At 40.1% G+C, this 25,897-nt stretch overlaps 1 protein-coding gene across 1 annotated transcript in view; it reads right to left on the bottom strand.

The window, feature by feature from the left end:
- The window catches only part of PLOD3 (procollagen-lysine,2-oxoglutarate 5-dioxygenase 3), a 203,004-nt gene that overhangs the window by 100,331 nt on the left and 76,776 nt on the right, over positions 1 to 25,897 (bottom strand). The window contains exons 9-10 of the mRNA XM_053718343.1: positions 19,250 to 19,381; positions 18,451 to 18,572 (exon numbers count right to left, since the gene is read on the bottom strand). Coding sequence (XP_053574318.1) covers positions 18,451 to 18,572; positions 19,250 to 19,381 — 254 coding nt within the window. The remainder of the gene's footprint in view (positions 1 to 18,450; positions 18,573 to 19,249; positions 19,382 to 25,897) is intronic.

Here is a 25,897-nt window from a genome sequence, read left to right as displayed (position 1 = left end):
GGCTTTTGCGCTATTACCCCTTCAAGTGATTTTTATTTCTGGGTATATTGTCCCTTTGTTTCTGGCCAGTGTCCCTTCTGATACAAATATATGTAGGGTTTTTAGTGTCTTTTTTGCAATATATAGCGTGGTTCTCTTAAGTTGCAGTTCCGTTCACCCTGCTATAATGTGTTACCCTTGCCACGTGGGTCTTTCGGCTGTGTGTCAAATGGTCTCTTTATTACTCACTGTCACTGTGGGTACCGGGCGATTTCCTCCACTATCTTTTTTGCCTTTTTGCACTCCTCCGGTATCGTCGCTTTTATGCCTCTATGCCTTGTGCGGGCGAGATGGTTGCTGCGCTTTCGCGCCACTGATGTACTGTCTGTCCGGGTGCCGGGGCGGTGAATTTCCCCCACACGCTTCTCTGGCCAACACTGACCTGTCCAAGGTGTTAAGGACTAGGGGTCATGTAAGGCTTGTGCGTTGGAGCTGATTGAGCGGTTTTTTAATAGTTTATTACTATCGCTTGTCCGGAGCTCTCTGTCCTTGCTTCCACTCTACAGCTCCGCCTCCCGGAAGTCATATATATATATTTTATGTAACATGAGAGACAAAAGTTTACCACAACAATCTGCCCTCCAAAATATAATAGACATAAATGTTTGCCAAACAAACTTAGCTATCCCTGTTCCAAATACAAATGAATGCTACCTCTAACCAAAGTGGTATATAAAAGAAAAATGACCATCAATATTTAAAATCCAGAGTGTTAGACAAAAGGCAAACAAAAATATATCTGAAGAGCATGAAAATACACATTTTCTTCTTAGGTACAGAAACCTGAACAAATGCCCCACAAGTGAAAACGTTTCATTAAAACGTACTATCACTTTAAGAATATAACACTCGCTTTAGATAGTCCTAGCCTGGAATAACTTCCCACCCAGGATGACTACCCCTATGTACAGAGATATAAACTCTATAGAATAAGCCTAAAAATATTCTATGGCATACCAGCAAGGGATAAGGAAGGCATGATCTATTAAAAAATGAAGTGTAACATTTTTATTTTTGCACATTAGCCGTAATTATGAAAAAAACTTAGATCTCTAAAACATTCCACAATTACTCTCACAAATGTTTATTGACCAGAGCTCTCTGGATACAGGCCGAGCCCAACGCTGCTCAGATCTCCGACGGAGCAGTTAAGAAAGTGTGGGTCACATGACCAGATCAAACTATAGCCAAAAATGGCGCCTCTCACCTTCACTGTGAAGAAGGAGGCGGAGACTAGGCAACAACAGGCAAATGAAGCACGAAATTCTCTCTAACATCGCACTTCATTTTTAACCCAAACCTATGTTTCTGAAAATAATAAAATTGCGCCGCTCCGTTAGACCTACAAGAAAAACGGAGAAGACGTCTCACAAACAGTCCCAAAAACATAATTTATGTAAGAACTTACCTGATAAATTCATTTCTTTCATATTAGCAAGAGTCCATGAGCTAGTGACGTATGGGATATACATTCCTACCAGGAGGGGCAAAGTTTCCCAAACCTCAAAATGCCTACAAATACACCCCTCACCACACCCACAAATCAGTTTAACGAATAGCCAAGAAGTGGGGTGATAAGAAAAAAGTGCGAAAGCATATAAAATAAGGAATTGGAATAATTGTGCTTTACACAAAAAAAAAAATCAGGCCTCATGGACTCTTGCTAATATGAAAGAAATGAATTTATCAGGTAAGTTCTTACATAAATTATGTTTTCTTTCATGTAATTAGCAAGAGTCCATGAGCTAGTGACGTATGGGATAATGACTACCCAAGATGTGGATCTTTCCACTCAAGAGTCACTAGAGAGGGAGGGATAAAATAAAGACAGCCAATTCCTGCTGAAAATAATCCACACCCAAAATAAAGTTTAATGAAAAACAAACAGAAGATTCAAACTGAAACCGCTGCCTGAAGTACTTTTCTACCAAAAACTGCTTCAGAAGAAGAAAATACATCAAAATGGTAGAATTTAGTAAAAGTATGCAAAGAGGACCAAGTTGCTGCTTTACAAATCTGATCAACCGAAGCTTCATTCCTAAACGCCCAGGAAGTAGAAACTGACCTAGTAGAATGAGCTGTAATCCTTTGAGGCGGAGTTTTACCCGACTCGACATAGGCATGATGAATTAAAGATTTCAACCAAGATGCCAAAGAAATGGCAGAAGCTTTCTGGCCTTTTCTAGAACCGGAAAAGATAACAAATAGACTAGAAGTCTTTCGGAAAGACTTAGTAGCTCCTACATAATATTTCAAAGCTCTAACAACATCCAAAGAATGCAACGATTTCTCCTTAGAATTCTTAGGATTAGGACATAATGAGGGAACCACAATTTCTCTACTAATGTTGTTGGAATTCACAACCTTAGGTAAAAATTCAAAAGAAGTTCGCAACACCGCCTTATCCTGATGAAAAATCAGAAAAGGAGACTCGCAAGAAAGAGCAGATAATTCAGAGACTCTTCTGGCAGAAGAGATCGCCAAAAAGAACAAAACTTTCCAAGAAAGTAATTTAATGTCCAATGAATGCATGGGTTCAAAAGGAGGAGCTTGAAGAGCCCCCAGAACCAAATTCAAACTCCAAGGAGGAGAAATTGACTGAATGACAGGTTTTATACGAACCAAAGCTTGTACAAAACAATGAATATCAGGAAGATTAGCAATCTTTCTGTGAAAAAGAACAGAAAGAGCAGAGATTTGTCCTTTCAAAGAACTTGCGGATAAACCTTTATCTAAACCATCCTGAAGAAACTGTAAAATTCTCGGAATTCTAAAAGAATGCCAAGAAAAATGATGAGAAAGACACCAAGAAATATAAGTCTTCCAGACTCTATAATATATCTCTCTAGATACAGATTTACGAGCCTGTAACATAGTATTAATCACAGTCAGAGAAACCTCTTTGACCAAGAATCAAGCGTTCAATCTCCATACCTTTAAATTTAAGGATTTGAGATCCTGATGGAAAAAAGGACCTTGCGACAGAAGGTCTGGTCTTAGCGGAAGAGTCCACGGATGGCAAGATGCCATCCAGACAAGATCCGCATACCAAAACCTGTGAGGCCATGCCGGAGCTACCAGCAGAACAAACTAGCATTCCTTCAGAATCTTGGAGATTACTCTTGGAAGAAGAACTAGAGGCGGAAAGATATAGGCAGGATGATACTTCCAAGGAAGTGATAATGCATCCACTGCTTCCGCCTGAGGATCCCGGGATCTGGACAGATACCTGGGAAGTTTCTTGTTTAGATGAGACGCCATCAGATCTATTTCTGGAAGCTCCCACATTTGAACAATCTGAAGAAATACCTCTGGGTGAAGAGACCATTCGCCCGGATGCAACGTTTGGCGACTGAGATAATCCGCTTCCCAATTGTCTATACCTGGGATATGAACCGCAGAGATTAGACAGGAGCTGGATTCCGCCCAAACCAGAATTCGAGATACTTCTTTCATAGCCAGAGGACTGTGAGTCCCTCCTTGATGATTGATGTATGCCACAGTTGTGACATTGTCTGTCTGAAAACAAATTAACGATTCTCTCTTCAGAAGAGTCCAAGACTGAAGATCTCTGAAAATTGCACGGAGTTCCAAAATATTGATCGGTAATCTCACCTCCTGAGATTCCCAAACTCCTTTTGCCGTCAGAGATCCCCACACAGCTCCCCAACCTGTAAGACTTGCATCTGTTGAAATTACAGTCCAGGTCGGAAGAACAAAAGAAGCCCCCTGAATTAAACGATGGTGATCTGTCCACCACGTTAGAGAGTGTCATACAATCGGTTTTAAAGATATTAATTGAGATATCTTTGTGTAATCCCTGCACCACTGGTTCAGCATACAGAGCTGAAGAGGTCGCATGTGAAAACGAGCAAAGGGGATCGCGTCCGATGCAGCAGTCATAAGACCTAGAATTTCCATGCATAAGGCTACCGAAGGGAATGATTGTGACTGAAGGTTTCGACAAGCTGAAATCAATTTTAGACGTCTCTTGTCTGTCAAAGACAGAGTCATGGACACTGAATCTATCTGGAAACCCAGAAAGGTTACCCTTGTCTGAGGAATCAATGAACTTTTTAGTGAATTGATCCTCCAACCATGATCTTGAAGAAACAACACAAGTCGATTCGTATGAGATTCTGCTAAATGTAAAGACTGAGCAAGTACCAAGATATCGTCCAAATAAGGAAATACCACAATACCCTGTTCTCTGATTACAGACAGAAGGGCACCGAGAACCTTTGTAAAAATTCTTGGAGCTGTAGCTAGGCCAAACGGCAGAGCCACAAACTGGTAATGCTTGTCCAGAAAAGAGTATCTCAGGAACTGATAATGATCTGGATGAATCGGAATATGCAGATATGCATCCTGTAAATCTATTGTGGACATATAATGCCCTTGCTGAACAAAAGGCAAGATAGTCCTTACAGTTACCATTTTGAACGTTGGTATCCTTACATAACGGTTCAATATTTTTAGATCCAGAACTGGTCTGAAGGAATTCTCCTTCTTTGGTACAATGAAGAGATTCGAATAAAACCCCAGCCCCTGTTCCAGAACTGGAACTGGCATAATTACTCCAGCCAACTCTAGATCTGAAACACATTTCAGAAATGCTTGAGCTTTCACTGGATTTACTGGGACACGGGAAAGAAAAAATCTCTTTGCAGGAGGTCTTATCTTGAAACCAATTCTGTACCCTTCTGAAACAATGTTCTGAATCCAAAGATTGTGAACAGAATTGATCCAAATTTCTTTGAAAAAACGTAACCTGCCCCCTACCAGCTGAGCTGGAATGAGGGCCGAACCTTCATGTGGACTTAGAAGCTGGCTTTGCTTTTCTAGAAGGCTTGGATTTATTCCAGACTGGAGATGGTTTCCAAACTGAAACTGCTCCTGAGGATGAAGGATCAGGTTTTTGTTCTTTGTTGAAACGAAAGGAACGAAAACGATTATTAGCCCTGTTTTTACCCTTAAATTTTTTATCCTGTGGTAAAAAAGTTCCTTTCCCACCAGTAACAGTTGAGATAATAGAATCCAACTGAGAACCAAATAATTTGTTACCCTGGAAAGAAATGGAAAGTAGAGTCGATTTAGAAGACATATCAGCATTCCAAGTTTTAAGCCATAAAGCTCTTCTAGCTAAAATAGTTAGAGACATAAACCTGACATCAACTCTGATAATATCAAAAATGGCATCACAGATAAAATTATTAGCATGTTGAAGAAGAATAATAATATTATGAGAATCATGATCTGTTACTTGTTGCGCTAAAGTTTCCAACCAAAAAGTTGAAGCTGCAGCAACATCAGCCAATGATATAGCAGGTCTAAGAAGATTACCTGAACACAGATAAGCTTTTCTTAGAAAGGATTCAATTTTCCTATCTAAAGGATCCTTAAACGAAGTACCATCTGACGTAGGAATAGTAGTACGTTTAGCAAGGGTAGAAATAGCCCCATCAACTTTAGGGATTTTGTCCCAAAATTCTAATCTGTCAGACGGCACAGGATATAATTGCTTAAAACGTTTAGAAGGGGTGAATGAATTACCCAAATTATTCCATTCTCTGGAAATTACTTCAGAAATAGCACCAGGAACAGGAAAAACTTCTGGAATAACCACAGGAGATTTAAAGACCTTATCTAAACGTTTAGATTTAGTATCAAGAGGACCAGAATCCTCAATTTCTAAAGCAATTAGTACTTCTTTAAGTAAAGAACGAATAAATTCCATTTTAAATAAATATGAAGATTTATCAGCATCAACCTCTGAGACAGAATCCTCTGAACCAGAAGAGTCATTAGAATCAGAATGATGATGTTCATTTAAAAATTCATCTGTATAAAGAGAAGTTTTAAAAGATTTTTTATGTTTACTAGAAGGAGGAATAGCAGACATAGCCTTCTTGATGGATTCAGAAACAAAATCTCTTATGTTATCAGGAACATTCTGAACATTAGATGTTGATGGAACTGCAACAGGTAATGGTACATTACTAAAGGAAATATTATCTGCATTAACAAGTTTGTCATGACAATTAATACAAACAACAGCTGGAGGAACAGCTACCAAAAGTTTACAGCAGATACACTTAGCTTTGGTAGTTCCAGCACCAGACAGCGATTTTCCTGAAGTATCTTCTGACTCAGATGCAACGTGAGACATCTTGCGATATGTAAGAGAAAAAACAACATATAAAGCAAAATTGATCAAATTCCTTAAATGACAGTTTCAGGAATGGGAAAAAAATGCCAAGGATGAATTAACCAAGGTGAGGGGAGCTTACGGTGTGGGTTAAGAGAGTTGTGTCAAAGTGTTTATCACAATGTGTATTATCACAGTAGAAATGAAAATAAAAAATAATTAAGCTTATATACAGATTGTATTTATTTAAAACACTTTAAAACAAGTTTGATTATAAGTATAGAGCTCTAATACTTTAAAACATTAAAAACAGTATACAATTATATAAGGACAACATTGGAGAATTATGAGCAGTCTTTTTGATTTGTTTTCAATTCGTTCATATAATTTGATCAATTGATTTGATTGATTTCGTGTTTCGTTTAGAAAGTTTTTTATATGAATGTTTTACTTTTACTCACGTTTTTGTCCTGAATAAAAAACCTTTTAAAGATGGCCTTAGTATATGTCCAGGATAGGCCGTTGTGGAGACAAAGGAAAAAGGTAACTGTCTTATGTTTAAGACGCTCCTTCTCTTAAAAGGTCAGAATTGGCAACTTAAAAAAGGAAAAAGTTGTAACGTTGTTTCTATTTTAGAAGGTTTTTTTCTTTTTGTTCCAATTCTTAGATAGTCTTTTAGGAGGAGAGACAATTTTTGTCTCTATATTGGATGTGCTTGGAGAATTCGATGTGCTTAAGGTTTCTTTGCCGTTTTCACTTGTAAATGTGATGTTTGATAGAAAAATGGACTCGTTGGTCTCCGAGACTTTTTACCCTATTTGTGGTAGATTTGATGTCTAGGGTTTGCAGGAGTCTCTAAGAGGCTTGTAGTATTTGTTGGTATTAAAGTCTTTGGTCCAAAATCGTGATCGTTGGTCTCTGAGACTATTTACCCTATTGTTATGGTAGATTTGATGTTCAGGGTTTGCTGGAGTCTCTAAGAGGCTTGGAGTATTTCTGGATAATACTATCTTGGATCCTGATATCGGTTTCGGATACAGGTAATTTTACTTTGAAGGTTCTGAGGACCGGGACAATTTAATCTGTCCGTAGAGGTTCCTTGTAGTGAACTGCTTCTTTTTACGTTTGTCAGCGTTCAAACGTTAGATATGGTGAATCCGTTTAAAAGTTCAACATCCCACAGTGTGGGCATATAGTATCAAGAGAGGGTGCACACTCAGGTGGGCAAATCTACGCGTTTCGGCGGATGCCTTTATCAAGATGCCTCTGAGAGTGTTCGCGGTCATTTTTAAAGGTGTAGGTTAGTTCTGATTGGTCAATTTGTGACCAATCCTTGCTCAAATTTTTAGAGCGTTTTTTTCACATTTATTAGCGTGTATTACAAGATAGACAAGTTGTTAGTGATAAGTGTTAAACATTTTGAAAGACTTAAAATGTGATCTAATACTTTATCTGGTGAATATTTGTGATTGCGTGTGTACCCTCTTAGTAAATTATTGTTTGAAAAAACAAATAATGGGATATAAATAATCAGATAATGTGATAACTTGGGTTAAAAGGTTGAGCAATATAGTGCTAATATTGGCCATGTTATAGATGTGTGTAGTTTGGAATCTCGAGTATTTTTGTTCTTTATGAAACTTTTGTTGAAACCAATGATATTATGATATTATAACACTGATTTTTCTAATGTGGTTTATTTTAGAGTTGACTAGTTTTCGCAGTATAGAAATAGATATTTTAAATTTGATCATTTTAAATTAGAAAATTCAGATCGAACTCCATATTTAATCCATATGGGTGTAGAGTTTTAAAGGAGTAAATGTACTCCGCTTCTTTTGTAAGTAAGAGGTTTTCTAAATTACCACCTCTGGGATTGAGGAAAACTTTTTTAACTCCCCAAAATTTCAAATCTTGGATGTTGCCATTGTGATGTTCAGTAAAATGTTTGTATAAGTTGGTGTTGGTTGATTTATGTTCTATATGATGAAGGTGCTCTCTTATGCGGTCTCTAAGCATACGGCTAGTTTGACCAAAGTATTGTAAACCACATAAACATTGTATGCAGTAGATAATATTCCTATCAGAACAGCGTATAATTTCTTTGATATTGATGTATTGATTATTATTAGTTGATTTTACGGTTTTTATCTTGCTGCTATGTTTGCAAGATTTGCAGGATATGCAAGGGAAATAACCTTCAACTTTTTCATTATTAAGATCAATTGTGTTGGGGTTATGGGTAGCCTTTTTCTTGAATTCACTTGGTGATATTATGTTTTTAAGATTTTTTGCTTTCTTAAAAATGATGTCTGGGTGGTTTTTCAGTCTATGTCCTATAACTTGATCTTGTTTTATATAATGCCAGTGTTTGTTTAGGATCTTTTTTATTTCAAAATGTTGTGAATTGTACTGTGTTATGAACGGTATAAACAATGGATCATTTATTTTTGGGTTGATTTCTGGCTTTTGTTTGGGTGAAAGTATTGAGTTTCTATCCATTTCTTTTACCTCTAGTTGTGTTCTATCCAGTGATTGGATATTATATCTTTTTTCAATGAATCTTTGTTTTAAAATTTCTGATTGAGTAGAGTATTGGTTTATGTCTGAACAGTTTTTTCTAATACGAGTAAATTGATTTTTGGGAATATTTGTTTTCCATTTATTTAAATGGCAGCTTTTATTGTGTATGTAGTTGTTGGCATCAGTTTTTTTTAAAATAGGTTTTAGTTGTGATTAGTTTGTTTTTAATTTCTATTTCTAAGTCTAGGTAGTTGATAGAATTTGTGCTGAATTCGTGAGTGAAGTTGAGGCCTAGTGTGTTGTTATTTAAATCTTCTAGGAATAATTCTAGTAGTTCAGGTTCGCCTTTCCAAATTATGAATTATCAAACAATAATTTACTAAGAGGGTACACACGCAATCACAAATATTCACCAGATAAAGTATTAGATCACATTTTAAGTCTTTCAAAATGTTTAACACTTATCACTAACAACTTGTCTATCTTGTAATACACGCTAATAAATGTGAAAAAAACGCTCTAAAAATTTGAGCAAGGATTGGTCACAAATTGACCAATCAGAACTAACCTACACCTTTAAAAATGACCGCGAACACTCTCAGAGGCATCTTGATAAAGGCATCCGCCGAAACGCGTAGATTTGCCCACCTGAGTGTGCACCCTCTCTTGATACTATATGCCCACACTGTGGGATGTTGAACTTTTAAACGGATTCACCATATCTAACGTTTGAACGCTGACAAACGTAAAAAGAAGCAGTTCACTACAAGGAACCTCTACGGACAGATTAAATTGTCCCGGTCCTCAGAACCTTCAAAGTAAAATTACCTGTATCCGAAACCGATATCAGGATCCAAGATAGTATTATCCAGAAATACTCCAAGCCTCTTAGAGACTCCAGCAAACCCTGAACATCAAATCTACCATAACAATAGGGTAAATAGTCTCAGAGACCAACGATCACGATTTTGGACCAAAGACTTTAATACCAACAAATACTACAAGCCTCTTAGAGACTCCTGCAAACCCTAGACATCAAATCTACCACAAATAGGGTAAAAAGTCTCGGAGACCAACGAGTCCATTTTTCTATCAAACATCACATTTACAAGTGAAAACGGCAAAGAAACCTTAAGCACATCGAATTCTCCAAGCACATCCAATAGAGACAAAAATTGTCTCTCCTCCTAAAAGACTATCTAAGAATTGGAACAAAAAGAAAAAAACCTTCTAAAATAGAAACAACGTTACAACTTTTTCCTTTTTTAAGTTGCCAATTCTGACCTTTTAAGAGAAGGAGCGTCTTAAACATAAGACAGTTACCTATTTCCTTTGTCTCCACAACGGCCTATCCTGGACATATACTAAGGACATCTTTAAAAGGTTTTTTATTCAGGACAAAAACGTGAGTAAAAGTAAAACATTCATATAAAATACTTTCTAAACGAAACACGAAATCAATCAAATCAATTGATCAAATTATATGAACGAATTGAAAACAAATCAAAAAGACTGCTCATAATTCTCCAATGTTGTCCTTATATAATTGTATACTGTTTTTAATGTTTTAAAGTATTAGAGCTCTATACTTATAATCAAACTTGTTTTAAAGTGTTTTAAATAAATACAATCTGTATATAAGCTTAATTATTTTTTATTTTCATTTCTACTGTGATAATACACATTGTGATAAACACTTTGACACAACTCTCTTAACCCACACCGTAAGCTCCCCTCACCTTGGTTAATTCATATTTCATCTCTAGACAGTCGTTTGAAGGAACAACTGTCAATAATTGTAGGGTACAGAGCGAGGTTACAAAAGTATTTTCTTTAGATAAAAATTATTTATCTCTAAATATACACACACTAGGTGCACTCACTCTATACTTGTTCCTCCTAAAAAATGCCAAGGAACAAGCTTCTAGCAACCAGAAGCAATGAAAAATGAGACTTAAATAATGTGGAGACAAAAAGCGACGCCCATATTTTTTTAGCGCCAAATAAGACGCCCACATTATTTGGCGCCTAAATGCTTTTGGCGCCAAAAATGACGCCACGTCCGGAACGCCGACATTTTTGGCGCAAAAGAACGTCAAAAAATGACGCAACTTCCGGCGACACGTATGACGCCGGAAACAGAAAAGATTTTTTGTGCTAAAAAAGTCTGCGCCAAGAATGACGCAATAAAATGAAGCATTTTCAGCCCCCGCGAGCCTAACAGCCCACAGGGAAAAAAAGTCAAATTTTTAAGGTAAGAAAAATAATTGATTCAAGTGCATTATCCCAAATATGAAACTGACTGTCTGAAAATAAGGAATGTTGAACATCCTGAGTCAAGGCAAATAAATGTTTGAATACATATATTTAGAACTTTATTAAAAAAGTGCCCAACCATAGCTTAGAGTGTCACAGAAAATAAGTCTTACTTACCCCAGGACACTCATCTACATGTTTGTAGAAAGCCAAACCAGTACTGAAACGAAAATCAGCAGAGGTAATGGTATATATATATATATATATATATATATATATAAGAGTATATCGTCGATCTGAAAAGGGAGGTAAGAGATGAATCTCTACGACCGATAACAGCGAACCTATGAAATAGACCCCGTAGAAGGAGATCATTGAATTCAAACAGGCAATACTCTCCTCACATCCCTCTGACATTCACTGCACGCTGAGAGGAAAACCGGGCTCCAACCTGCTGCGGAGCACATATCAACGTAGAATCTAGCACAAACTTACTTCACCACCTCCATCGGAGGCAAAGTTTGTAAAACTGATTTGTGGGTGTGGTGAGGGGTGTATTTGTAGGCATTTTGAGGTTTGGGAAACTTTGCCCCTCCTGGTAGGAATGTATATCCCATACGTCACTAGCTCATAGATGCTAATGCTAATTACATGAAAGAAATTAAAGATAATAAAATTGTACAGTGTATGAATAGATTTTATCCCGCAAACCTCATACATATGACATAAAAAAACATAATTTATGCTTACCTGATAAATTCCTTTCTTCTGTTGTGTGATCAGTCCACGGGTCATCATTACTTCTGGGATATTATCTGCTCCCCTACAGGAAGTGCAAGAGGATTCACCCAGCAGAGTTGCTATATAGCTCCTCCCCTCTACGTCATCTCCAGTCATTCGACCAAAGACCAACGAGAAAGGAGAAGCCAAGGGTGTAGTGGTGACTGAATTATAATTTAAAAAATATTTACCTGCCTTAAAAAACAGGGCGGGCCGTGGACTGATCACACAACAGAAGAAAGGAATTTATCAGGTAAGCATAAATTATGTTTTCTTCTGTTATGTGTGATCAGTCCACGGGTCATCATTACTTCTGGGATACCAATACCAAAGCAAAAGTACACGGATGACGGGAGGGATAGGCAGGCTCATTATACAGAAGGAACCACTGCCTGAAGAACCTTTCTCCCAAAAATAGCCTCCGAAGAAGCAAAAGTGTCAAATTTGTAAAATTTGGAAAAAGTATGAAGCGAAGACCAAGTTGCAGCCTTGCAAATCTGTTCAACAGAGGCCTCATTCTTAAAGGCCCAAGTGGAAGCCACAGCTCTAGTGGAATGAGCTGTAATTCTTTCAGGAGGCTGCTGTCCAGCAGTCTCATAGGCTAAACGTATAATGCTACGAAGCCAAAAAGAGAGAGAGGTAGCAGAAGCTTTTTGACCTCTCCTCTGTCCAGAATAAACGACAAACAGGGAAGAAGTTTGGCGAAAATCTTTAGTTGCCTGCAAGTAGAACTTGAGGGCACGAACTACATCCAGATTGTGTAGAAGACGTTCCTTCTTTGAAGAAGGATTTGGACACAAGGATGGAACAACAATCTCTTGATTGATATTCCTGTTAGAGACAACCTTAGGTAAGAACCCAGGTTTAGTACGCAGAACTACCTTGTCTGAGTGAAAGATCAGATAAGGAGAATCACAATGTAGGGCTGATAACTCAGAGACTCTTCGAGCCGAGGAAATAGCCATTAAAAATAGAACTTTCCAAGATAACAATTTTATATCAATGGAATGAAGAGGTTCAAACGGAACACCCTGTAAAACGTTAAGAACTAAGTTTAAACTCCATGGCGGAGCAACAGTTTTAAACACAGGCTTGATCCTAGCTAAAGCCTGACAAAAGGCCTGGATGTCTGAATTTTCTGACAGACGCCTGTGTAACAAGATGGACAGAGCTGAGATCTGTCCCTTTAATGAGCTAGCCGATAAACCCTTTTCTAAACCTTCTTGTAGAAAAGACAATATCCTAGGAATCCTAACCTTACTCCAGGAGTAATCTTTGGATTCACACCAGTATAGGTATTTACGCCATATTTTATGGTAAATCTTTCTGGTAACAGGCTTCCTAGCCTGTATCAGGGTATCAATAACCGACTCCGAAAAACCACGTTTTGATAAAATCAAGCGTTCAATTTCCAAGCAGTCAGCTTCAGAGAAGTTAGACTTTGATGTTTGAATGGACCCTGAATCAGAAGGTCCTGTCTTAGAGGTAGAGACCAAGGCGGACAGGATGACATGTCCACTAGATCTGCATACCAAGTCCTGCGTGGCCATGCAGGCGCTATTAGAATCACTGATGCTCTCTCCTGTTTGATTTTGGCAATCAATCGAGGAAGCAGCGGGAAGGGTGGAAACACATAAGCCATCCTGAAGTTCCAAGGTGCTGTCAAAGCATCTATCAGAACCGCTCCCGGATCCCTGGATCTGGATCCGTAGCGAGGAAGTTTGGCGTTCTGGCGAGACGCCATGAGATCTATCTCTGGTTTGCCCCAACGTCGAAGTATTTGGGCAAAGACCTCCGGATGAAGTTCCCACTCCCCCGGATGAAGAGTCTGGCGACTCAAGAAATCCGCCTCCCAGTTCTCCACTCCCGGGATGTGGATTGCTGACAGGTGGCAAGAGTGAGACTCTGCCCAGCGAATTATCTTTGATACTTCTGTCATTGCTAGGGAGCTTCTTGTCCCTCCCTGATGGTTGATGTAAGCTACAGTCGTGATGTTGTCCGACTGAAACCTGATGAACCCCCGAGTCTTTAACTGGGGCCAAGCTAGAAGGGCATTGAGAACTGCTCTCAATTCCAGAATGTTTATTGGCAGGAGACTTTCCTCCTGACTCCATTGTCCCTGAGCCTTCAGAGAATTCCATACAGCGCCCCAACCTAGAAGGCTGGCGTCTGTTGTTACAATTGTCCAGTCCGGCCTGCTGAACGGCATCCCCCTGGACAGATGTGGCCGAGAAAGCCACCATAGAAGAGAGTTTCTGGTCTCTTGATCCAGATTCAGAGTGGGGGACAAATCTGAGTAATCCCCATTCCACTGACTCAGCATGCACAATTGCAGCGGTCTGAGATGTAGACGTGCAAAGGGTACTATGTCCATTGCTGCTACCATTAAGCCGATCACCTCCATGCATTGAGCTACTGACGGGAGTTGAATGGAATGAAGGACACGGCATGCATTTAGAAGCTTTGTTAATCTGTCTTCTGTCAGATAAATCTTCATTTCTACAGAATCTATAAGAGTCCCCAAGAATGGAACTCTTGTGAGAGGAAAGAGAGAACTCTTCTTTTCGTTCACTTTCCATCCATGCGACCTTAGAAATGCCAGAACTAACTCTGTATGAGACTTGGCAGTTTGAAAGCTTGAAGCTTGTATCAGAATGTCGTCTAGGTACGGAGCTACCGAAATTCCTCGCGGTCTCAGAACCGCTAGAAGGGCACCCAGAACCTTTGTAAAGATTCTTGGAGCCGTAGCCAATCCGAATGGAAGGGCTACAAACTGGTAATGCCTGTCTAAGAAGGCAAACCTTAGATACCGGTAATGATCTTTGTGAATCGGTATGTGAAGGTAAGCATCCTTTAAATCCACTGTGGTCATGTACTGACCCTTTTGGATCATGGGTAAGATTGTCCGAATAGTTTCCATCTTGAACGATGGAACTCTTAGGAATTTGTTTAGGATCTTTAAATCCAAGATTGGCCTGAAAGTTCCCTCTTTTTTGGGAACCACAAACAGGTTTGAGTAAAACCCCTGTCCTTGTTCCGACCGCGGAACCGGATGGATCACTCCCATTAATAATAGATCTTGTACACAGCGTAGAAACGCGTCTTTCTTTATTTGGTTTGTTGACAACCTTGACAGATGAAATCTCCCTCTTGGGGGAGATAATTTGAAGTCTAGAAGGTATCCCTGAGATATGATCTCTAGCGCCCAGGGATCCTGGACATCTCTTGCCCAAGCCTGGGCGAAGAGAGAGAGTCTGCCCCCCACTAGATCCGGTCCCGGATCGGGGGCCCTCGGTTCATGCTGTCTTAGGGGCAGCAGCAGGTTTTCTGGCCTGCTTGCCCTTATTCCAGGACTGGTTAGGTTTCCAGCCTTGTCTGTAACGAGCAACAGCTCCTTCCTGTTTTGGTGCAGTGGAAGTTGATGCGGCACCTGCTTTGAAATTCCGAAAGGGACGAAAATTAGACTGTCTAGCCTTAGCTTTGGCTTTGTCTTGAGGTAGAGCGTGGCCCTTACCTCCTGTAATGTCAGCGATAATTTCTTTCAAACCGGGCCCAAATAAAGTTTGCCCCTTGAAAGGTATATTAAGTAATTTGGACTTAGAAGTTACATCAGCCGACCAGGATTTTAGCCACAGCGCCCTACGTGCCTGAATGGCGAATCCTGAATTCTTAGCCGTAAGTTTGGTTAAATGTACTACGGCCTCCGAAATGAATGAATTAGCTAGTTTAAGGACTCTAAGCCTGTCCGTAATGTCGTCCAGCGTAGCGGAACTAAGGTTCTCTTCCAGAGACTCAATCCAAAATGCTGCCGCATCCGTAATCGGCGCGATGCATGCAAGGGGTTGCAATATAAAACCTTGTTGAACAAACATTTTCTTAAGGTAACCCTCTAATTTTTTATCCATAGGATCTGAAAAAGCACAGCTATCCTCCACCGGGATAGTGGTGCGCTTAGCTAAAGTAGAAACTGCTCCCTCCACCTTAGGGACCGTTTGCCATAAGTCCCGTGTGGTGGCGTCTATTGGAAACATCTTTCTAAATATTGGAGGGGGTGAGAACGGCACACCGGGTCTATCCCACTCCTTAGTAACAATTTCAGTTAATCTCTTAGGTATAGGAAAAACGTCAGTACTCGCCGGTACCGCAAAGTATTTATCCAACCTACACATCTTCTCTGGTATTGCAACAGTGTTACAATCGTTAAGAGCCGCTAAGACCTCCCCTAGTAATACACGGAGGTTTTCCAATTTAAATTTAAAATTTGAAATATCTGAATCCAATCTGCTTGGATCAGAACCGTCACCTACAGAATGAAGCTCTCCGTCCTCATGCTCTGCAAGCTGTGACGCAGTATCAGACATGGCCCTAGAATTATCAGCGCACTCTGTTCTCACCCCAGAGTGATCACGCTTGCCTCTTAGTTCTGGTAACTTAGCCAAAACTTCAGTCATAACAGTAGCCATATCTTGTAATGTTATCTGTAATGGCTGCCCAGATGTACTAGGCGCCATAATATCACGCACCTCCCTCTGAGCGGGAGATGTAGGTACTGACACGTGAGGCGAGTTAGTCGGCATAACTCTCCCCTCGCTGTTTGGTGAAATTTGTTCAATTCGTACAGATTGGCTTTTATTTAAAGTAGCATCAATACAGTTAGTACATAAATTTCTATTGGGCTCCACCTTGGCATTGGAACAAATGACACAGGTATCTTCCTCTGAATCAGACATGTTTAACACACTAGCAATAAACATGCAACTTGGTTACAATCTTATTTAACAAAAACGTACTGTGCCTCAAAGAAGCACTAAACGATTAAATGACAGTTGAAATAATGAACTGAAAAACAGTTATAGCATCACTCTTTAAAAACAACACAACTTGTTAGCAAAGGTTTGTTCCCATTAGTAAAGAAACACGAATTAAATTTTAAACATAAAAATCACAGAGCAACGTTTTAAAACACAGTCACTACATAAGTCTCACAGCTCTGCTGAGAGAATCTACCTCCCTTCAAAGAAGTTTGAAGACCCCTGAGTTCTGTTAGAGATGAACCGGATCAAGCAGAAAATACAAGAGTAACTGTACTGGAAATTTTTGATGCGTAGCAAAGAGCGCCAAAAACGACCCCTCCCCCTCACACACAGCAGTGAGAGAGAAACGAAACTGTCATAATCAAAACAAGCAAACTGCCAAGTGGAAAAATAATGCCCAATATTTATTCACTCAGTACCTCAGAAATGCAAACGATTCTACATTCCAGCAAAAACGTTTAACATGAATTAAATACCTATTAAAAGGTTTAATGTACTTTTACAGAGTAATTCCGGTGAAATACCATCCCCAGAATACTGAAGTGTAGAGTATACATACATGTCATTATAACGGTATGGCAGGATTTTCTCATCAATTCCATTCAGAAAATAAAAACTGCTACATACCTCAATGCAGATTCAACTGCCCGCTGTCCCCTGATCTGAAGCTTTTACCTCCCTCAGATGGCCGAGAAACAGCAATATGATCTTAACTACTCCGGTTAAAATCATAAGAAAAACTCTGGTAGATTCTTCTTCAAACTCTGCCAGAGAAGTAATAACACGCTCCGGTGCTATTGTAAAACAACAAACTTTTGATTGAAGTTATAAAAACTAAGTATAATCACCATAGTCCTCTCACACCTCCTATCTAGTCTTTGGGTGCAAGAGAATGACTGGAGATGACGTAGAGGGGAGGAGCTATATAGCAACTCTGCTGGGTGAATCCTCTTGCACTTCCTGTAGGGGAGCAGATAATATCCCAGAAGTAATGATGACCCGTGGACTGATCACACATAACAGAAGAAATAAGCTTGCAATGCACGCTAGAGGAAAACTTAACCCCTCAAAGGCTACATTAATGCCATAATAAAAAACGACAGCAAACTTTTGTGATCGTCTCTTCCAGGAAATACAATAATCAAAGTATTAACCCTGAAGCTGTATGTCTCCTGTCACATAGTGCCTGCGTCCTGCCTGAAATATTCCATAAAGGAAATAAAAGTCCCAAATACTAATGCAGTCTTTTACCCTTAAGTGCAAGTCCCCCAGACAAAGAAGACCAACGCACTTACCTTCATCTAGCCGTCCGGCAGGAGGACAGCTCACCTGGTTTGAGAGGCACACCTCCTCACATAGACCCATGGAAAAACAAAGAGGCTGAATAATGCTAATCAGGCTTTAAGGAAAGGGCAGCAACAACTATTTGGGAGGCGCAGTGAGAATTATGTCCCACAAGTTCCCATTGCTTAAAAGCCACCACTGCTCTACTGAAGAGACTGATATGAACTACAGCTACACCCTAGGACAAAGCAGCACAATCTTGCACTGCTAAAAAATAATAAAATCTTGCTTGAAGAATCTTCTTATCCAACACCTAACTTTACCACTTCCTTGCGCTAACGTAGGCAAAGAGAATGACTGGGGTTGGAGGTGATATTTAACAGCTTTGCTGTGGTGCTCTTTGCCGCCTCCTGCTGGGCAGGAGTGATATTCCTAATAGTAATTAGATGATCCGTGGACTCATCGTGTCATTAGAAAGAAAGAAATATTATTTTGCAGGTGTATTTTGTGCGTCAGATTATTCAGTCCAACATACATATCATATTTATACTATGAGATTCATAGTTTTAAAGCTCACTATTAATTTGACAGCTCATACATACTTACATGCCCATATCTCTGGCCTCTCCTTGAGTTAAAGCTTCTTCTGGCCCCACAATTTTAATATTTGAAAAATCATCTTTATGTTTCTCCCAAAAAGACTGGATATGTTTTTCATGATAAACTTCCTAGAGAGGAAAAAAAAAAATTAAAGTTGACATTACACCACCTCTTCCTGTCCTGAATGAAACTACCTTTTGATTTCATGCTTGCGAAGGTGTGTCACTATATATCAATAGGAATACTTCCTATAGGCTAGCTCTGTCTGTTATCAGTAAGTCATTGAAATTGAGTTGAGCAACAAATTTGCATTTCTTGCTAGCTTTAATATCAATTTACACAGATTTAACAATATTTTCCCATACAAACCTTACTGCTCTTTAAAATGTAAACAAAATATTTGAATTGTATTTCCTTTACAGTCTTATAAGGACAAATCCCATATTAGAAACTAATCCCATATTAGAAACTACCTTCATATGAATACAATGTAGTAAATTTAAATTATCACACAAAGCAAATATTGTATTAAATGATAAGGTTTTACTATCCAGAAATGAAAAAAAAAAAAAAGAAAGAAAAGAGACAGATATAGCGAATATATCTAGATATTATAACCTCAGCAATTGTGTTCCATAAGATAGCAGCTTTCAGAATAAGACTGTGGATTTCTTGAATTACAGAACCACAGCAGTTATATACAATGCAGCTTTGTAATTAAAATATATACAAATAAAGTTATGTATGTGAAATTTGGAGATTTAGCAGCTTTAATTAAAAAAATGAAGTAATTAAGCAGACTCACGCTGTTGTGGATGTACAGAGACAGACGGTTCCTTGGGTAATCTAAGGACACCAATCGGTTCAGAAACTCAGGCAGGAATGGGGTTGGCTGTTCAATATAGACTGCCAGAAGGACACGGGGCAAGGCATCATCCTATTGGAGAGAAGATATATAAATGAAAGGTAGAAAACTGCCTGTATTCTTACAAATAAAGATATAATCTATATTCTACATCAGCAGAAATGATAAACTATAACATTATGTTAATTAAACCATTTATTTAAAAATAATAGGTAAAATGTAGACAGTGATTGCATTTTTTTAAATAAATTTAAAATTACTTTAAATTTAGAGTTGTTTTAGCACAGTTTTGCAGATCAGGAATGCACCCTTTGATAATCCTGGTGGAATCTATGATTATGATATCCCCTGCTGTGTGGCCAATAAGGGACAGATGCAAACGAGCATGTACATTAATCAAACCAATCAATGTGTAGAATCTTGCAGACCCTATAATTACAGATGACAGTCTAGCCTTCCTGGTGAATGCACGACAAGGCTAATTTAGAGTTAACACAGCAAAAGCCAGCAAAATAATGAATTTATATTACAATGCTGTTTTAGTTTCCTTAATTAAATATTTTACATAGGAATTAAATGTTGAATTAAACGTCCCTTTAAAAGAAAAGAAGCATTACCTTTCTGAAAATAATTATTTGAAAGTAGGAGGTTAAAGGGATATAAAACTCAATTTTTCTTTGATGATTCAGATAGAGCATGCAATCTTAAACAACTTTTTCATTTACTTATATTATCCAATTTGCTTGCCTCTATTGTTATCCTTGTTTTGAAAAGCATACCTAGGTAGACTCAGTGACAGCAATGCACAACTGTGAGATAGCTGCTGATTGGTGGCTGCATACAAATGATTCTTCTCATTGGCTCACCCGATGTGCTCAGCTAGCTTGTAGTGCATTGCTGCTCCTTTAACAAAGGATACCGAAAGAATTAAAGGGACATGAAACCTAAAATTTGTCTTTCATGGTTCAGATAGAAGTAAATTTAAAACATTTTTTTAAAAATTGTATTCTCTATTATAAAATTTGCAGAGCTATCGAGATAGGTAGCGTGCGCATGTATACTGCGTGCGCAGGGATGCTGTGTGACAAAAAAATAGCGCTGTCGTCTAGTGCTCTTGCTAATGTATATCATTGTTACAAAACTGCTGTGATATAGTAATGCAGACACGTGCACTCTCCTGAACTTTCCTTCCTGATTTCAACAAAGCAGAACAAAAAAACAAAAAATGTATAATAGCTGTACATTGGAAGGTTGTTTAAAAAAATTGTATGCTCCATCTGAACCATGAAATAAAATATCTTGGTTTTATGTCCCTTTAAACAAATTTGGTAATAGAAGTAAATTGGAAAGTTGTTTAAAATTGTATGCTCTATCTGAATCAAAGAAAAAAAAAAAATGGGTTTTATGTCCCTTTAAAGTGATGGTAACTTAGTCTGTCTATCATCAATCATATACATAACTATGTGTGTTTCATTCATGAAAAAAATGTCAATAATCCAATCTATTATTGTATTGTAAATAAAACTACTCCGATTGTATTGTGCGCTCCGGCAGCCCCACCACTAAGTGCATTTTTTTTCTCCTGATGACGTTATTGCTGTTGCCCAATTAGATTTGGGGCATGTTTGAATTAAGAAAAAAACAAAACGGTTCTTTTAAGCATGCGTTTGCTACGTCATGGATTTGCTCAGCCTTCCAGCAATGCAGAGCGTCATGCATACGCAGAGAGCAAGTGGGACCTCTCTCTCTAACGCACTGGGCACATACCAGGAACAATAAGGGGGGCAGAGTGAACGGATGCCGCTATACGATGGTAAGAATCATACTATAAATGCCTAAGTGACTTTAAAAAAAAAAAAAATGATGCCAACCAGATAAAATTCCTTTCTTTCCTGGCAGGGAGAGTCAACAACTTCATTTCTGGCCACCAGGAGGAGGCAAAGACACCCCAGCCAAAGGCTTAAATATCCCTCCCACTTTCCGTATCCTCCCAGTCATTCGGCCGAGGGAACAAGGATAAGTAGGAGAATTATCAGGGTATAAAGGTGCCAGAAGAAAGTATAAAAAGGGAGCCACCCAAACAAAATATCTTACGGGCAGGGTTGAGGACTCTCCCTGCCAGGAAAGAAAGGAATTTATCTGGTAAGCATACATTCTGTTTTCTTTCCATAAGGCAGGGAGAGTCCACAACTTCATTCCTTACTGTTGGAAAAACCATAACCAAGCTCCAGAGGACACTGCTCCATAGAGGCATTGTTCTTAAAAGCCCAGGAAGATGCTACTGCTCTAGTGGAATGAGCCGTAATCCTCTCAGGAGGCTGTTGTCCCGCTGTCTCATAAGCTAGACGGATGACACTACTCAACCAGAAAGACAAGGAAGACGTAGTGGCCTTTTGACCCCTACGTTTACCTGCATAGATGACAAACAAAGATGAAGATTATCTGAACTCCTTAGTAGCCTGAAAGTAAAATTTCAAGGCACGAACCACATCTAGATTGTGAAGCAAACGTTCCTTCACCGAGGAAGGATTGGGACACAAGGAAGGAACAACAATCTCTTGATCTCCGGCATCCCTCAGCTGGAGCATATCTCTGCAAATACCTCAGGTGGAGAGACCATTACCCCAGGTGAAAACATTTGCCTGCTGAGAAAGTCAGCTTCCCAGTTGTCCACATCCGGAATGTGGATCGCTCTCCACCAAATCCAGGATCTGAGAAACCTCTCTCATCGCTAAGGAACTTCTCGTTCCTCCCTGATGGTTGATGTAGGCTACCGAAGTTATATTGTCCGATCGGAATCTGATAAACTGGGACGAACTCAGAAGGGGGTCAAGCCTTCAGGGCATTGAATATTGCCCGAAGTCCCAAGATATTGATTGGCAACGTGGACTCCTGAGTCCACAGACGCTCTCCCTTCCTGGCACCCCAAACGGCTCCCCAGCCAGATAGACTTGAGTCCGTAGTCACAATCTCCCAGGACGGTCTCAAGAAGCATGTGCCTTGGGACAGGTGATCTTGACAGAGCCAATAAGAGTGAATCTCTCGACAGGCTGTCCAGTATTATCTGCATACAAAGAGAGAAGCGCTCTACCAGGAACGAACAACAGCTCAGTGGCTTGTTCTATGGCGATTTACCACCCGGAAGCAGCCTCTTTTAGACCAGTGTGCTTTTCACAGAAGAAAATTTTCCTGAAGTATATCAGTCTGATCCCGCCAAGTAAGGTCAGTCCAGCCCCGAAATACCAGGCAATTCTCCTCTGAACAAGGAACATGACAACCCCAGACGATCGTTTCGGCCTCCTATGGGCCTCGTCAGTGAGGTGCAGCCACATTCCTCTAAGCACACTGGGCAAGGAGTCCACGTCTGGTTTCCCCCATCACCCATAGGGAGACTTCCCCAGGGTCATAATAATTTGCATACAAAGAGAGAAGCGCTCTACCAGGAACGAACAACAGCTCAGTGGCTTGTTCTATGGCGATTTACCACCCGGAAGCAGCCTCTTTTAGACCAGTGTGCTTTTCACAGAAGAAAACTTTCCTGAAGTATATCAGTCTGATCCCGCCAAGTAAGGTCAGTCCAGCCCCGAAATACCAGGCAATTCTCCTCTGAACAAGGAACATGACAACCCCAGACGATCGTTTCGGCCTCCTATGGGCCTCGTCAGTGAGGTGCAGCCACATTCCTCTAAGCACACTGGGCAAGGAGTCCACGTCTGGTTTCCCTCATCACCCATAGGGAGACTTCCCCAGGGTCATAATAATTTGCATACAAAGAGAGAAGCGCTCTACCAGGAACGAACAACAGCTCAGTGGCTTGTTCTATGGCGATTTACCACCCGGAAGCAGCCTCTTTTAGACCAGTGTGCTTTTCACAGAAGAAAACTTTCCTGAAGTATATCAGTCTGATCCCGCCAAGTAAGGTCAGTCCAGCCCCGAAATACCAGGCAATTCTCCTCTAAACAAGGAACATGACAACCCCAGACGATCGTTTCGGCCTCCTATGGGCCTCGTCAGTGAGGTGCAGCCACATTCCTCTAAGCACACTGGGCAAGGAGTCCACGTCTGGTTTCCCCCATCCAGTATTATCTGTTGGGACAGGTCAGAATGATCGCCATTCCATTGTCTCAGCATGCATAATTCAGAAAGGAAACAAACTGTCTTTCCTGAACCAGAGGAAGAATTGATCTTATTGGCTCCATCTGGAAGGATGGGACGCTTAGAAATTTGTTTAGGCACTTCAAGTCCCTTCTAGGGAACTACGAAGAGGTTTGAATAGAATCCCAGACCTCTTTCTGATGCAGGTACCGGGACAATTACTCCAAAAAAGACTAGGTCCCGTACACAACCTAAAAAGGCAGTCCTCTTCTCTGGTCTTGTAGACAGTCTAGAGAGAAGGAATCTGCCCCTGGGCGGATGGGACTTGAATCCTATCCGGTATCCCTGAGATACGACCTCCAGAACCCAAGGGTCCTTAACATCCTGAAACCAAGCGTCTGAGAAAAGCGACAATCTGCCCCCTACTTAATCCGATCCCAGATCAGTAGGCTATCCCCTCATGCAGACTTGTTATCGGCGGGCTTCTTTGTCTGTTTGAACTTGTTCCAGGACTGAGCTGGATTCCAAGTACTCTTGGGCTGCTCAGGCTTGGATGAGGATTGAGATCATTGGGACTTGCCCGAACGAAAATTTGACGACTGTTGTCCCTTAGGACTGTTGCCCTTATCCTGTAGCAGAAAGGCTCCTTTTCCTCCGGTAACCGTGGAAATGATGGAGTCCAGATCTGGCTTGAATAAGATCTTCCCCTTGAAAGGGAGAGAAAGTAACTTGGATTTAGAAGTCATAACCGCAGACCAAGACTTCAACCAGAGAGACTGGCGGGCTAGAACCGCAAAACCTGAAGCTTTTGCGTTCAGGCGAATAATTTGCATATTCGCATCACAGATAAAGGAGTTAGTTATTCTTAATGCCTTAATTTTCTCCTGAATATCCTCGAGGGGAGATTCCACCTCAATAAGTTAAGACAGAGTCGCACCAGTAAGAAGCTGCTCCCGCCACTGCGCCTACTGCTGCCGCAGGTTGGAATAAAAATCCTGTGTGTTGGAACATTCTTCTCAAGAAAGATTCCAACTTCTTGTCCATAGGCTCTCTAAATTACAAACTATCCTCAAGGGGGCTAGTAGTATGCTTATCAAGCATCAAAATGGTGCCATCCACCTTAGGTATGAAACCCCACAAATCTATTTGAGAGTCAGGGAACGGGAAAAATTTCTTAAAATTTGCCGAGGGAGAAAAGGAAGTTCTGATTCTTTCCCATTCGTTACTAATAATGTTCGCCATACGAACTTGTACAGGAAAAGTCTGTCTTCGTAGACCCTGTCTAACTTAAGGACCTTAGGTTCCTCAGGTAACTTAAACTCTGGAACCTCTAGCGTAGACCGGACCTCCTTTAGTAAAAAAACACAAATGTTCAATTTTGAATCTAAAAGGAGTCTTTCTCTGCCAGAGGAGGCTTAGTAACAGACGTTTCCGACTCAGAAGTTCACCCACTGACGCTACAGAGGTTAACTCATCCTCGGATGGCTGAGACATACAGGCTAGATCCGATAGAAATTTATATCACTAAGTCGGGAGAACTAAGTTTAACCTTTCTCTTACGTTTTTCAGAGATAGGAAGGGCATTTAGGGCCGCAGACACTGCCGATTGTAGCTACGTGGTAAATTCCGCAGGAAAAAGGAGCCCTCCAGATGGAGAATTAGCTGTGCCGTGGGGAACTACATGTGAAGCGGTTTGAGTAGACTGGGCAGAAATCTCTTGGGTCATAGAATCCCGAGAGGTTAATGGCTCAGAGGAACTAATTGCGCTCTGGGTATTGGCAGACGTAGCTCCCTTCTTAAGACTTTAAAACAGTGCTTAGGCAATTGGAACAAAATTGAGCAGACGGGCAAGCCACAGCCTCCTCACAATATAAACAGGTATTATTCACTATAGATTGAGTGGAGCCCTCTAATGTAGTATCAGAGTCCTCCATAGCTTTGGTATGTAATTCTACAGATGGAATGAAAAACGTTACAAAAAACAAGCATTTTTAATATAAACAGGCACCTTTACAATCCCAATGGCTGGGGCACTCACCACCCACTAGACCCAGACAAATAATAGGTGAAACGCTCTCCTCAGGAGTGCGGTCTGCAGCAGGATTGCAAGGAAGTGAAAGAAGCAGCACCCGGTCATGTGGTGCGCAAGACAGGACTTCCCCTGCTATGCCAAAACAAAAATGTATGCTTACCTGATAAATGTATTTACTTCTGGATATGGTGAGTCCATGACTTCATCATTTACTGTTGGGAATATCACTCCTGGCCAGCAGGAGGAGGCAAAGAGCACCAGAAACAAACTGTAAAGTATCACTTCCCTTCCCATAAACCCCAGTCATTCGACCGAAGGAAAATGGAGAAAAAGAAGTAATACAAAGGTGTAGAGGTGCCTGAGGTGTAGACAAAAAATAAATGTCTTAAAAAAAAAAAGGGGCGGGTCGTGGACTCGTATCCGGAAAGAAAAAGTTATCAGGTAAGCAGAAATTTTGTTTT

This window comes from Bombina bombina, chromosome 6, assembly GCF_027579735.1.
Source record: "Bombina bombina isolate aBomBom1 chromosome 6, aBomBom1.pri, whole genome shotgun sequence".
Taxonomy (NCBI): domain Eukaryota; kingdom Metazoa; phylum Chordata; class Amphibia; order Anura; family Bombinatoridae; genus Bombina; species Bombina bombina.
This window is presented reverse-complemented; position numbering and strand designations above follow the sequence as displayed.